The following is a 17,700-nucleotide window of genomic DNA, read 5'->3' as shown; positions in this document are numbered from 1 at the left end:
GCAGCCAATCAACTCCTTACTGTCATGTTACAGGCTGCGGGCAAAACGCGATCCAACCGCAAAAATTGCTAAAAGGATGCGGGCGCAGAAAATGTGATTGCCTCTGCCTGGTAACACTAGACCTATATGGGCCTAGTGTTTTTCATTTATTATATAAAGGCTGCCACCCGTCCCGTACAATACAGGATCGTCCCTGATTTCAAGGTAAAACTCAATAACGGGACGCAGTTTGTCCCGGTATCAGATCTCCCATGTGCGGCAGAACTGAGAAATGGAATGTTACTGATGGTGCGTTGAGGCTCAGCCTCTGCGCTCTGTTGTGTACACACTGCGTCAGCGCTCAATTGTGTACACACTGCGTCAGCGCTCTGTTGTGTACACACTGCGTCAGCGCTCTGTTGTGTACACACTGCGTCAGTGCTGTTGTGTACACACTGCGTCAGCGCTCTGTTGCGTACACACTGCGTCAGTGCTCTGATGTGTACACACTGCGTCAGCGCTCCGTTGTGTAGACACTGCGTCAGTGCTATGTTGTGTACACACTGCGTCAGCGCTCTGTTGTGTACACACTGCGTCAGCGCTATGTTGTGCACACACTGCGTCAGCGCTCTGTTGTGCACACACTGCGTCAGCGCTCTGTTGTGTACACACTGCGTCAGCGCTCTGTTGTGTACACACTGCGTCAGCGCTCTGTTGTGTACACACTGCGTCAGCGCTCTGTTGTGTACACACTGCGTCAGCGTCCTCATCATACATGTGCACAACACACAAACTCCGCTGGCCAGAATCGAACCTGTGAACCCAGAGCTGTGAGGCGACAATACTAGCCACTGTTCTACCCTACGCCTTGTACAACACATTTTACAGAGAAATAACCTGCTCATCTATATTATGTCGGATGCCTGCGTGTGACAGACAGGGGCAAAAATTCCCAGGAAGGACGGAAATGTAAGAACCTGCCAGCTCTTCGGATGCTATGAACTACAGCTCCCAGCATTCTAGGATGCACCTTTGGTGCAGGAAGCTGCGTGTGCACTCTGAACGCACTCTGTCCTTGAGTGATATTTAAGCAATTGATCTAATAAAACAGTTGCGGATCACGGCCGCTGTGGGATGCACTTGGACTGCGGGGCACCAGATGTACTTTCCGAAGCTCCATCATTTCCATTACACAAGTAGTGAGAAATTGGTTTCTGTACAGTAAAGGAACAATTCCCATTCTGCTGCTATTTTATAAGCCGTGCCTCGTGCTGGGAGATGTACACACTCTATGATTAGGGCCCATCCAGTAACTTCTGCAGAGAAAACTGCGCATTTATCAGCACACACAGCGAAACTGTGAGAGGAGCGCAACACTTAGGATGCAAGCTGTCCTATAGAAAACAGACGGCTACAGTATTCATTTCCACCTGCTCCACCAGTGACTGGGACATAACCTCCCACCCGTCCGGCCTGATCGGGATAGGGACGGAGGGACCGTTGTCCTGTCATTTAGGTGGTCATTCCGAGTTGTTCGCTAGCAGTTTTCGGTCGCTGTGCAGCAATCAGGCAAAAAAACGGCAATTCTGCGCATGCGTATGCGGCGCGACGTACTTTCACAACAGCCGTAGTAGTTTCACACAAGGTCTAGCGACGCTTTTCAGTCGCACTGCTGGCCGCAGAGAGATTGACATGAAGTGGGCGTTTCTGGAAGGTAACTGACCGTTTTCAGGGAGTGTGTGGAAAAACGCAGGCGTGTCGGATACAAACGCAGGCGTGCCGGGGGAAACGCAGGCGTGGCTGGCCGAACGCAGGGCGTGTTCGTGACGTCAAAACAGGAACTAAATAGTCTGAAGTGATCGCAAGGTAGGAGTAAGTCTGGAGCTGCTCAGAAACTGCTTGATAAAATTTAGACGCCGTTCTGCGATCCTTTCGTTCGCACTTCTGCTAAGCTAAGATACACTCCCAGAGGGCGGCGGCATAGCGTTTGCACGGCTGCTAAAAGCAGCTAGCGAGTGATCAGCTCGGAATGAGGGCCTTAATGTGTTATAGTGCAAGTTGTGCTCTCTCATGTTTTTGATAACAGAGAACAATAGCTGCACAATATAAAGCATCTGAAGAGGTGCCCGGGTGCAGAAGATTAGACATATATATTTATGATAAATGGTTTGATCTCTGTAATAAGGAAAGTTCTGTTTACGTCTCAGTCGCCCTTTGATATCATCCCTTTCGTAGCCGGAGAACAAGCGTTACTTTGACAGACGCAGATAAAAGAAGTCTAATCCCTGCTTGTATGAAAGTCAATACCTGCTGCATACAGCAAGAGGACTGCAGGTCAATTACTGTCACATTTACAGCAACGGGGGACATTATTCTATACAGCAGGACAAGGACACAAAGGGATTTGTTGAATGACCGCACAGACACCGTGCTCACTGTACAGATCTGCCGACACGCGACCTCCTAATCAGTAACGTAGGTAACCCCCAACTACCCCGCGCATTGCGCTGGATGGACGGATGGCATTACGATCTATAATGTGCCTATTACTATGCGCAGTGGCAGCTGCCATGTTGTGGGAGGGGCTAATAAACGTAGAACGCAGCCAAATGACTTAATCACGGGTGTCCTAATGTAAGTAGCATCACTGGCCCCTCGGACGGTCCACTGCGGCCCACTCATGTCTTGTCCCACCATAGCCCAGGTGCAGCAGGTGACTGGGGTCACTCAGGGACAGGGTCGCACAGGGTTTCAGCCTCTGATTATTGAGGCACGGCGGGTACAGGTGTCGCCCGTCTGACATTTCTGCCAGCTGCTTCTTCGCCATATTACGCTGACCAGCCACACCCTCTTTCTCCTAGGCAGTAATTCCTATGTGTCAGGCCTTCAGCTTCTGGATACCCGGATACTGGACTCATCTCACACCTGTACAACAGCCAGTCTCATATCTCACCATTATTAGACGTCACCCGTTTCCATCCAGGTCGCCCCTACAGAGTATATACTGTATAACTTTCCCCAAGTGCATCCAGCCAGAACCACAGTCACTTCTACACACCAACATCCTGAGGCAGCGTGGTGCCACCTGTACCCGTGTCACCCACGTACAGCTCTACGTTCAGTGACTCCACATACACACTGCCAGCCATAGCCTCACTAACCCTTCCTACCCTCACAGGCCGCACATTACTACATACCTATACATCTACCTGTACATAAATCTCACCTGTACATACTGTACATTATACCTCTCCCAGGCCGCACATTACTACATACATATACATCTACCTGCACATACATCTCACCTGTACATACTGTACATTATACCTCTCCCAGGCCGCACATTACTACATACATATACATCTACCTGTACATACTGTACATTATACCTCTCACAGGCCGCACATTACTACATACCTATACATCTACCTGTACATACATCTCACCTGTACATACATTATACCTCTCACAGGCCGCACATTACTACATACCTATACATCTACCTGCACATACATCTCACCTGTACATACTGTACATTATACCTCTCCCAGGCCGCACATTACTACATACATATACATCTACCTGCACATACATCTCACCTGTACATACTGTACATTATACCTCTCCCAGGCCGCACATTACTACATACATATACATCTACCTGTACATACTGTACATTATACCTCTCACAGGCCGCACATTACTACATACCTATACATCTACCTGTACATACATCTCACCTGTACATACATTATACCTCTCACAGGCCGCACATTACTACATACCTATACATCTACCTGCACACACATCTCACCTGTACATACTGTACATTATACCTCTCCCAGGCCGCACATTACTACATACATATACATCTACCTGTACATACGTCTCACCTATACATCTACCTGTGCATACATCTCACCTGTACATACTGTACATTATACCTCTCCCAGGCCGCACATTACTACATACCTATACATCTACCTGTACATACGTCTCACCTATACATCTACCTGTACATACATCTCACCTGTACATACTGTACATTATACCTCTCACAGGCTGCACATTACTACATACCTATACATCTACCTGTACATACATCTCACCTGTACATACTGTACATTATACCTCTCCCAGGCAGCACATTACTACATACCTATACATCTACCTGTACATTATACCTCTCACAGGCCGCACATTACTACATACCTATACATCTACCTGTACATACATCTCACCTGTACATACTGTACATTATACCTCTCAAAGGCAGCACATTACTACATACCTATACATCTACCTGCACATACATCTCACCTGTACATACTGTACATTATACCTCTCCCATGCAGCACATTACTACATACCTATACATCTACCTGCACATACATCTCACCTGTACATACTGTACATTATACCTCTCAAAGGCAGCACATTACTACATACCTATACATCTACCTGCACATACATCTCACCTGTACATACTGTACATTATACCTCTCACAGGCCGCACATTACTACATACCTATACATCTACCTGCACATACATCTCACCTGTACATACTGTACATTATACCTCTCCCAGTCAGCACATTATTACATACCTATACATCTACCTGTACATTATACCTCTCTCAGGCCGCACATTACTACATACCTATACATCTACCTGTACATACATCTCACCTGTACATACTGTACATTATACCTCTCCCAGGCAGCACATTACTACATACCTATACATCTACCTGTACATTATACCTCTCACAGGCCGCACATTACTACATACCTATACATCTACCTGTATATACATCTCACCTGTACATACTGTACATTATACCTCTCCCAGGCAGCACATTACTACATACCTATACATCTACCTGCTCATACATCTCACCTGTACATACTGTACATTATACCTCTCCCAGGCAGCACATTACTACATACCTATACATCTACCTGTACATTATACCTCTCACAGGCCGCACATTACTATATACCTATACATCTACCTGTACATACATCTCACCTGTACATACTGTACATTATACCTCTCAAAGGCAGCACATTACTACATACCTATACATCTACCTGCACATACATCTCACCTGTACATACTGTACATTATACCTCTCCCAGGCAGCACATTACTGCATACCTATACATCTACCTGTACATACATCTCACCTGTACATACTGTACATTATACCTCTCACAGGCCGCACATTACTACATACCTATACATCTCCCTTTACATACATCTTACCTCTACATACTGTACATTATATTTCTCACAGGCAGCACATTACTACATACCTATACATCTACCAGCACATACATCTCACCTGTACATACTGTACATTATACCTCTCACAAGCAGCACATTACTACATACCTATACATCTACCTGTACATACAGCTCACCTGTACATACTGTACATTATACCACTCACAGGCCACACATTACTACATACCTATACATCTACCTGTACATACATCTCACCTGTACATACTGTACATTATACCTCTCACAGGCAGCACATTACTACATACCTATACATCTACCTGCACATACATCTCACCTGTACATACTGTACATTATACCTCTCCCAGGCAGCACATTACTACATACCTATACATCTACCTGTACATACATCTCACCTGTACATACTGTACATTATACCTCTCACAGGCCGCACATTACTACATACCTATACATCTCCCTTTACATACATCTTACCTCTACATACTGTACATTATATTTCTCACAGGCAGCACATTACTACATACCTATACATCTACCAGCACATACATCTCACCTGTACATACTGTACATTATACCTCTCACAGGCAGCACATTACTACATACCTATACATCTACCTGTACATACAGCTCACCTGTACATACTGTACATTATACCACTCACAGGCCACACATTACTACATACCTATACATCTACCTGTACATACAGCTCACCTGTACATACTGTACATTATACCACTCACAGGCCACACATTACTACATACCTATACATCTACCTGTACATACATCTCACCTGTACATACTGTACATTATACCTCTCACAGGCAGCACATTACTACATACCTATACATCTACCTGTACATTATACCTCTCACCTGTACACACTGTACATTATACCTCTCACAGGTGACTGATACAGCTCACCTGTACATACTGTACATTATACCTCTCACAGGCAGCACATTACTACATACCTATACATCTACCTGCACATACATCTCACCTGTACATACTGTACATTATACCTCTCCCAGGCAGCACATTACTACATACCTATACATCTACCTGTACATTATACCTCTCACAGGCAGCACATTACTACATACCTATACATCTACCTGTACATACAGCTCACCTGTACATATTGTACATTATACCACTCACAGGCCACACATTACTACATACCTATACATCTACCTGTACATACATCTCACCTGTACATACTGTACATTATACCTCTCACAGGCAGCACATTACTACATACCTATACATCTACCTGCACATACATCTCACCTGTACATACTGTACATTATACCTCTCCCAGGCAGCACATTACTACATACCTATACATCTACCTGTACATTATACCTCTCACAGGCAGCACATTACTACATACCTATACATCTACCTGTACATACAGCTCACCTGTACATACTGTACATTATACCACTCACAGGCCACACATTACTACATACCTATACATCTACCTGTACATACTGTACATTATACCTCTCACAGGCAGCACATTACTACATACCTATACATCTACCTGTACATTATACCTCTCACCTGTACACACTGTACATTATACCTCTCACAGGTGACTCATACAGCTCACCTGTACATACTGTACATTATACCTCTCACAGGCAGCACATTACTACATACCTATACATCTACCTGCACATACATCTCACCTGTACATACTGTACATTATACCTCTCCCAGGCCGCACATTACTACATACATATACATCTACCTGTACATACTGTACATTATACCTCTCACAGGCAGCACATTACTACATACCTATACATCTACCTGTACATACAGCTCACCTGTACATACTGTACATTATACCACTCACAGGCCACACATTACTACATACCTATACATCTACCTGTACATACTGTACATTATACCTCTCACAGGCAGCACATTACTACATACCTATACATCTACCTGTACATTATACCTCTCACCTGTACACACTGTACATTATACCTCTCACAGGTGACTCATACAGCTCACCTGTACATACTGTACATTATACCTCTCACAGGCAGCACATTACTACATACCTATACATCTACCTGCACATACATCTCACCTGTACATACTGTACATTATACCTCTCCCAGGCAGCACATTACTACATACCTATACATCTACCTGTACATTATACCTCTCACAGGCAGCACATTACTACATACCTATACATCTACCTGTACATACAGCTCACCTGTACATACTGTACATTATACCACTCACAGGCCACACATTACTACATACCTATACATCTACCTGTACATACATCTCACCTGTACATACTGTACATTATACCTCTCACAGGCAGCACATTACTACATACCTATACATCTATACCTGTACATTATACCTCTCACCTGTACACACTGTACATTATACCTCTCACAGGTGACTCATACAGCTCACCTGTACATACTGTACATTATACCTCTCACAGGCAGCACATTACTACATACCTATACATCTACCTGCACATACATCTCACCTGTACATACTGTACATTATACCTCTCACAGGCAGCACATTACTACATACCTATACATCTACCTGTACATTATACCTCTCACCTGTACATACTGTACATTATACCTCTCACAGGCCGCACATTACTACATACTTATACATCTACCTGTACATTATACCTCTCACAGGCAGCACATTACTACATACCTATAAATCTACCTGTACATACATCTCACCTGTACATACTGTACATTATACCTCTCACAGGCCGCACATTACTACATACCTATACATCTACCTGTACATACATCTCACCTGTGCATACTGTACATTATACCTCTCACAGGCCGCACATTACTACATACCTATACATCTACCTGTACATTATACCTCTCACAGGCCGCACATTACTACATACCTATACATCTACCTGTACATACATCTCACCTGTACATACTGTACATTATACCTCTCACAGGCCGCACATTACTACATACCTATACATACATCTCACCTGTACATACTGTACATTATATCTCTCACAGGCCGCACATTACTACATACCTATACATCTACCTGTACAAACATCTCACCTGTACATACTGTACATTATACCTCTCACAGGCCGCACATTACTACATACCTATACATCTACCTGTACATTATACCTCTCACCTGTACATACTGTACATTATACCTCTCACAGGCCGCACATTACTACATACCTATACATCTACCTGTACATTCTGTACATTATACCTCTCACAGGCTGCACATTACTACATACCTATACATCTACGTGTGCATACATCTCACCTGTACATACTGTACATTATACCTCTCACAGGCAGCACATTACTACATACCTATACATTTACCTGTACATACATCTCACCTGTACATACTGTACATTATACCTCTCACAGGCAGCACATTACTACATACCTATACATCTACCTGTACATACATCTCACCTGTACATACTGTACATTATACCTCTCACAGGCAGCACATTACTACATACCTTTACATCTACCTGTGCATACATCTCACCTGTACATACTGTACATTATACCTCTCACAGGCAGCACATTACTACATACCTATACATCTACCTGTACATACTGTACATTATACCTCTCACAGGCAGCACATTACTACATACCTATACATCTACCTGTACATACATCTCACCTGTACATACTGTACATTATACCTCTCACAGGCAGCACATTACTACATACCTATACATCTACCTGTGCATACATCTCACCTGTACATACTGTACATTATACCTCTCACAGGCAGCACATTACTACATACCTATACATCTACCTGTACATACTGTACATTATACCTCTCACAGGCAGCACATTACTACATACCTATACATCTACCTGTACATACATCTCACCTGTACATACTGTACATTATATCTCTCACAGGCTGCACATTACTACATACCTATACATCTACCTGCACATACATCTCACCTGTACATACTGTACATTATACCTCTCACAGGCAGCACATTACTACATACCTATACATCTACCTGCACATACATCTCACCTGTACATACTGTACATTATACCTCTCACAGGCTGCACATTACTACATACCTATACATTTACCTGTACATACATCTCACCTGTACATACTGTACATTATACCTCTCACAGGCCGCACATTACTACATACCTATACATCTACCTGTACATACATCTCATCTGTACATACTGTACATTATACCTCTCACAGGCCGCACATTACTACATACCTATACATCTACCTGTACATACATCTCACCTGTACATACTGTACATTATACCTCTCACAGGCCGCACATTACTACATACCTATACATCTACCTGTACATACATCTCACATGTACATACTGTACATTATACCTCTCACAGGCAGCACATTACTACATACCTATACATCTACCTGTACATTATACCTCTCACAGGCCGCACATTACTACATACCTATGCATCTACCTGTACATTATACCTCTCACAGGCCGCACATTACTACATACCTATACATCTACCTGTACATACATCTCACCTGTACATACTGTACATTATACCTCTCACAGGTGACTCATACAGCTCACCTGTACATACATTATACCTCTCACAGATACAGCCTACATCTCACCTGTACATACATTATACCTCTCACATATACATCCTACATCTCACCTGTACATTATACCTCTCACATATATAGCCTACATCTCACCTGTACATACATTATACCTCTCACAGAGGAATCATACAGCTCACCTGTACATACATTATACCTCTCACAGATACATCCTACATCTCACCTGTACATACATTATACCTCTCACAGATACATCCTACATCTCACCTGTACATACTGTACATTATACCTCTCACAGGTTAATCATACATCTCACCTGTACATTATACCTCTCAAAGGTCACTCATACAGCTCACCTGTGTATATATATATATATATATATATTATACCTCTCACATATACATCCTACATCTCACCTGTACATACATTATACCTCTCACATATACATCCTACATCTCACCTGTACATACATTATACCTCTCACATATACATCCTACATCTCACCTGTACATATATTATACCTCTCACATATACATCCTACATAACACCTGTACATACATTATACATTCTACATCTCACCTGTACATACATTATACCGCTCACATATACATCCTACATATCACCTGTACATACATTATACCTCTCACATAAACATCCTACATCTCACCTGTACATACATTATACCTCTCACAGATACAGCCTACAGCTCACCTTTACATACATTATACCTCTCACATATACATCCTACATCTCACCTGTACATGACGGGATGCTGGTTTCGGCATAGTGACCGCCGACATCACTTCTGCCGACAAACATATGTATTCCCTGTGTATAGCAGGAGTGTGAGTATACATGTGACACATGTAGTGTGTACAGAGTGTGTGACACGTGTGTATTACAGGTGTATATCCATAATCTCTGTCACATAGTGTGTATAGGATGTGTGACACCTGTGTAATGTCTATTAGTGTGTGTATACACTAGGTGTGTGTGTGTGATTCCTGTCACATAGTGAGTAGTGTATAGCAGTGATGTGCGGTATATATGTGTATACAGTACACTATAGGTGTGCGTGTGATTCCTGTCACATAGTGTGTAGTGTATAGGATGTGTGACACCTGTGTAATGTATATATGTGTATACAGTACACTATAGGTGTGTGTATGATTCCTGTCAAATAGTGTGTAGTGTATAGGATGTGTGACACCTGTGTAATGTATATATGTGTATACAGTACATTATAGGTGTGTGTATGATTCCTGTCACGCAGTGTGTAGTGTATAGGATGTGTGACACCTTTGTAATGTATATATGTGTATACAGTACATTATAGGTGTGTGTATGATTCCTGTCACGCAGTGTGTAGTGTATAGGATGTGTGACACCTGTGTAATGTATATATGTGTATACAGTACACTATAGGTGTGTGTATGATTCCTGTCACATAGTGTGTAGTGTATAGGATGTGTGACACCTGTGTAATGTATATATGTGTATACAGTACACTATAGGTGTGTGTATGATTCCTGTCACATAGTGTGTAGTGTATAGGATGTGTGACACCTGTGTAATGTATATATGTGTATACAGTACACTATAGGTGTGTGTATGATTCCTGTCACGCAGTGTGTAGTGTATAGGATGTGTGACACCTGTGTAATGTATATATGTGTATACAGTACACTATAGGTGTGCGTGATTCCTGTCACATAGTGTGTAGTGTATAGGATGTGTGACACCTGTGTAATGTATATATGTGTATACAGTACACTATAGGTGTGTGTATGATTCCTGTCACATAGTGTGTAGTGTATAGGATGTGTGACACCTGTGTAATGTATATATGTGTATACAGTACACTATAGGTGTGTGTATGATTCCTGTCACATAGTGTGTAGTGTATAGGATGTGTGACACCTGTGTAATGTATATATGTGTATACAGTACACTATTGGTGTGTGTATGATTCCTGTCACATAGTGTGTAGTGTATAGGATGTGTGACACCTGTGTAATGTATATATGTGTATACAGTACACTATAGGTGTGTGTATGATTCCTGTCACATAGTGTGTAGTGTATAGGGTGTGTGACACCTGTGTAATGTATATATGTGTAAACAGTACACTATAGGTGTGTGTATGATTCCTGTCGCATAGTGTGTAGTGTATAGGATGTGTGACACCTGTGTAATGTATATATGTGTATACAGTACACTATAGGTGTGTGTATGATTCCTGTCGCATAGTGTGTAGTGTATAGGATGTGTGACACCTGTGTAATGTATATATGTGTATACAGTACACTATAGGTGTGTGTATGATTCCTGTCACATAGTGTGTAGTGTATAGGATGTGTGACACCTGTGTAATGTATATATGTGTATACAGTACACTATAGGTGTGTGTATGATTCCTGTCACATAGTGTGTAGTGTATAGGATGTGTGACACCTGTGTAATGTATATATGTGTATACAGTACACTATAGGTGTGTGTATGATTCCTGTCACGCAGTGTAGTGCATAGGATGTGTGACACCTGTGTAATGTATATATGTGCATACAGTACACTATAGGTGTGTGTATGATTCCTGTCACATAGTGTGTAGTGTATAGGATGTGTGACACCTGTGTAATGTATATATGTGTATACAGTACACTATAGGTGTGTGTATGATTCCTGTCACAGTGTGTAGTGTATAGGATGTGTGACACCTGTGTAATGTATATATGTGTATACAGTACACTATAGGTGTGTGTATGATTCCTGTCACATAGTGTGTAGTGTATAGGATGTGTGACACCTGTGTAATGTATATATGTGTATACAGTACACTATAGGTGTGTGTATGATTCCTGTCACATAGTGTGTAGTGTATAGGATGTGTGACACCTGTGTAATGTATATATGTGTATACAGTACACTATAGGTGTGTGTATGATTCCTGTCACATAGTGTGTAGTGTATAGGATGTGTGACACCTGTGTAATGTATATATGTGTATACAGTACACTATAGGTGTGTGTATGATTCCTGTCACATAGTGTGTAGTGTATAGGATGTGTGACACCTGTGTAATGTATATATGTGTATACAGTACACTATAGGTGTGCGTGATTCCTGTCACATAGTGTGTAGTGTATAAAATGTGACACCTGTGTAATGTATATATGTGTATACAGTACACTATAGGTGTGTGTATGATTCCTGTCACATAGTGTGTAGTGTATAGGATGTGTGACACCTGTGTAATGTATATATGTGTATACAGTACACTATAGGTGTGTGTATGATTCCTGTCACAGTGTGTAGTGTATAGGATGTGTGACACCTGTGTAATGTATATATGTGTATACAGTACATTATAGGTGTGTGTATGATTCCTGTCACGCAGTGTGTAGTGTATAGGATGTGTGACACCTGTGTAATGTATATATGTGTATACAGTACACTATGTACACTATAGGTGTGTGTGTATGATTCCTGTCACATAGTGTGTAGTGTATAGGATGTGTGACACGTGTGTAATGTATATATGTGTATACAGTACACTATAGGTGTGTGTATGATTCCTGTCACATAGTGTGTAGTGTATAGGATGTGTGACACCTGTGTAATGTATATATGTGTATACAGTACACTATAGGTGTGTGTATGATTCCTGTCACATAGTGTGTAGTGTATAGGATGTGTGACACCTGTGTAATGTATATATGTGTATACAGTACACTATAGGTGTGTGTGATTCCTGTCACATAGTGTGTAGTGTATAGGATGTGTGACACCTGTGTAATGTATATATGTGTATACAGTACACTATAGGTGTGTGTATGATTCCTGTCACAGGGGGTATTGTATAGGATGTGTGACACCTGTGTAATGTATATATGTGTATACAGTACACTATAGGTGTGTGTGATTCCTGTCACATAGTGTGTAGTGTATAGGATGTGTGACACCTGTGTAATGTATATATGTGTATACAGTACACTATAGGTGTGTGTATGATTCCTGTCACGCAGTGTGTAGTGTATAGGATGTGTGACACCTGTGTAATGTATATATGTGTATACAGTACACTATAGGTGTGTGTATGATTCCTGTCACATAGTGTGTAATGTATAGGATGTGTGACACCTGTGTAATGTATATATGTGTATACAGTACACTATAGGTGAGTGTGTGTGTGTGTGTGTGTGTGTGTGTGTGTGTGTGTGTGTGTGTGTGTGTGTGTGTGTGTGTGTGTGTGTGTGTGATTCCTGTCACATAGTGTGTAGTGTATAGGATGTGTGACACCTGTGTAATGTATATATGTGTATACAGTACACTATAGGTGTGTGTATGATTACTGTCACATAGTGTGTAGTGTATAGGATGTGTGACACCTGTGTAATGTATATATGTGTATACAGTACACTGTAGGTGTGTGTATGATTCCTGTCACATAGTGTGTAGTGTATAGGATGTGTGACACCTGTGTAATGTATATATGTGTATACAGTACACTGTAGGTGTGTGTATGATTCCTGTCACATAGTGTGTAGTGTATAGGATGTGTGACACCTGTGTAATGTATATATGTGTATACAGTACACTATAGGTGTGTGTGTGATTCCTGTCACATAGTGTGTAGTGTATAGGATGTGTGACACCTGTGTAATGTATATATGTGTATACAGTACACTATAGGTGTGTGTGTGTGATTCCTGTCACATAGTGTGTAGTGTATAGGATGTGTGACACCTGTGTAATGTATATATGTGTATACAGTACACTATAGGTGTGTGTGTGATTCCTGTCACATAGTGTGTAGTGTATAGGATGTGTGACACCTGTGTAATGTATACATGTGTATACAGTACACTATAGGTGTGTGTATGATTCCTGTCACATAGTGTGTAGTGTATAGGATGTGTGACACCTGTGTAATGTATATATGTGTATACAGTACACTATAGGTGTGTGTGTGATTCCTGTCACATAGTGTGTAGTGTATAGGATGTGTGACACCTGTGTAATGTATATATGTGTATACAGTACACTATAGGTGTGTGTGTGATTCCTGTCACATAGTGTGTAGTGTATAGGATGTGTGACACCTGTGTAATGTATATATGTGTATACAGTACACTATAGATGTGTGTATGATTCCTGTCACATAGTGTGTAGTGTATAGGATGTGTGACACCTGTGTAATGTATATATGTGTATACAGTACACTATAGGTGTGTGTGTGATTCCTGTCACGCAGTGTAGTGTGGTCCGGTGTAGTGTGGTGTTGTATAGGGTGTCCAGGTGTAGTGTGATGTTGTGGTACGGTGTGTGGCGTAGTGTAGTATAGTGTGATGCGGTCCCGGTGTAGTGTTGTTGTGTAATGTTGTGGTGCGGTCCCGGTGTAGTGTTGTTGTGTAACGTTGTGGTGCGGTGTGGCGTAGTGTAGTGTGGTGTGGTGTGGTGCGGTCCCGGTGTAGTGTTGTGTAGTATATGTTGTGGTACGGTGTGGTGCGGTCCCGGTGTAGTGTTGTGTAATATATGTTGTGGTACGGTGTGGTGCGGTCCCGGTGTAGTGTTGTGTAGTATATGTTGTGGTACGGTGTGGTGCGGTCCCGGTGTAGTGTTGTGTAATATATGTTGTGGTACGGTGTGGTGCGGTCCCGGTGTAGTGTTGTTGTGTAATGTTGTGGTGCGGAGGATGCTCTGTCCCCGGGCCGGGGCTCCGGGCTCCTGTCACTCACCCACGCCGTATTTCTCCTCCTCGGTCGGGGTCCACATCCTCCTGACAGGCGATCACACAGGGGGGGACACCCCGGGGCGCGCTGTGCCGGTGATGTGACGGGGGCCCCGGGAGAGCGGCAGCAGCATCGCGGCGGTGACTGTACGGATGTCTCTCCGATCTCTTCCCTGATACAGGCGGAGGGAGGAGCGGGGGGAGGAGGCGGAGGGAGCAGAGGAGAGGAGGCAGCCGCCCGGGGGGGCTCCGTCCCCTGACTGACCGGCTCCGGGGGGGGCACTACCTGACTGACCGGCTCCGGGGGCCACTACCTGACTGACCTACACAGGGTACCACTACCTGACTGACCTACACAGGGGGACCCACTACCTGACTGACCTACACAGGGGGACCCACTACCTGACTGACCTACACAGGGGGCCACTACCTGACTGACCTACACAGGGGCCCCACTACCTGACTGACCTACACAGGGGGCCACTACCTGACTGACCTACACAGGGGGACCCACTACCTGACTGACCTACACAGGGGACCCACTACCTGACTGACCTACACAGGGGGACCCACTACCTGACTGACCTACACAGGGGGACCCACTACCTGACTGACCTACACAGGGGACCCACTACCTGACTGACCTACACAGGAGGACCCACTACCTGACTGACCTACACAGGGGACCACTACCTGACTGACCTACACAGGGGACCACTACCTGACTGACCTACACAGGGGGCCACTACCTGACTGACCTACACAGGGGGACCCACTACCTGACTGACCTACACAGGGGGACCCACTACCTGACTGACCTACACAGGGGACCACTACCTGACTGACCTACACAGGGGACCCACTACCTGACTGACCTACACAGGGGGACCCACTACCTGACTGACCTACACAGGAGGACCCACTACCTGACTGACCTACACAGGGGACCACTACCTGACTGACCTACACAGGGGACCACTACCTGACTGACCTACACAGGGGACCACTACCTGACTGACCTACACAGGGGGCCACTACCTGACTGACCTACACAGGGGGACCCACTACCTGACTGACCTACACAGGGGGACCCACTACCTGACTGACCTACACAGGGGGACCCACTACCTGACTGACCTACACAGGGGACCCACTACCTGACTGACCTACACAGGAGGACCCACTACCTGACTGACCTACACAGGGTACCACTACCTGACTGACCTACACAGGGGGCCACTACCTGACTGACCTACACAGGGGAACCCACTACCTGACTGACCTACACAGGGGGACCCACTACCTGACTGACCTACACAGGGGGCCCCACTACCTGACTGACCTACACAGGGGCCCCACTACCTGACTGACCTACACAGGGTACCACTACCTGACTGACCTACACAGGGGGCCACTACCTGACTGACCTACACAGGGGCCCCACTACCTGACTGACCTACACAGGGTACCACTACCTGACTGACCTACACAGGGGGCCACTACCTGACTGACCTACACAGGGGGCCACTACCTGACTGACCTACACAGGGGGACCCACTACCTGACTGACCTACACAGGGGGACCCACTACCTGACTGACCTACACAGGGGACCACTACCTGTCTGACCTACACAGGAGGACCCACTACCTGACTGACCTACACAGGGGGCCACTACCTGGCTGACCTACACAGGGGACCACTACCTGTCTGACCTACACAGGGGGCCACTACCTGACTGACCTACACAGGGGGACCCACTACCTGACTGACCGGCTCCGGGGGCCACTACCTGACTGACCTACACAGGAGGACCCACTACCTGACTGACCTACACAGGAGGACCCACTACCTGACTGACCTACACAGGGGGACCCACTACCTGACTGACCGGCTCCGGGGGCCACTACCTGACTGACCTACACAGGAGGACCCACTACCTGACTGACCTACACAGGAGGACCCACTACCTGACTGACCTACACAGGGGGACCCACTACCTGACTGACCTACACAGGGGGACCCACTACCTGACTGACCGGCTTCGGGGGCCACTACCTGACTGACCTACACAGGGGGACCCACTACCTGACTGACCT

General features: G+C 44.3%; 1 protein-coding gene across 1 annotated transcript in view; it reads right to left on the bottom strand.

Moving 5' to 3' along the window:
- Positions 1 to 15,921, bottom strand: part of LOC134958873 (dedicator of cytokinesis protein 3-like) — a 326,200-nt gene extending 310,279 nt beyond the window's left edge. Inside the window, exon 1 of the mRNA XM_063941575.1 lies at positions 15,610 to 15,921. Coding sequence (XP_063797645.1) covers positions 15,610 to 15,646 — 37 coding nt within the window. The 5' untranslated portion in view covers positions 15,647 to 15,921. The remainder of the gene's footprint in view (positions 1 to 15,609) is intronic.
- Between the last annotated feature and the right edge of the window lie 1,779 nt (positions 15,922 to 17,700).

This window comes from Pseudophryne corroboree, chromosome 9 (assembly GCF_028390025.1).
Source record: "Pseudophryne corroboree isolate aPseCor3 chromosome 9, aPseCor3.hap2, whole genome shotgun sequence".
Lineage (NCBI taxonomy): Eukaryota > Metazoa > Chordata > Amphibia > Anura > Myobatrachidae > Pseudophryne > Pseudophryne corroboree.
The sequence above is the reverse complement of the archived record's forward strand: the minus strand, read 5'-3'. Positions and strand labels throughout refer to the sequence as shown.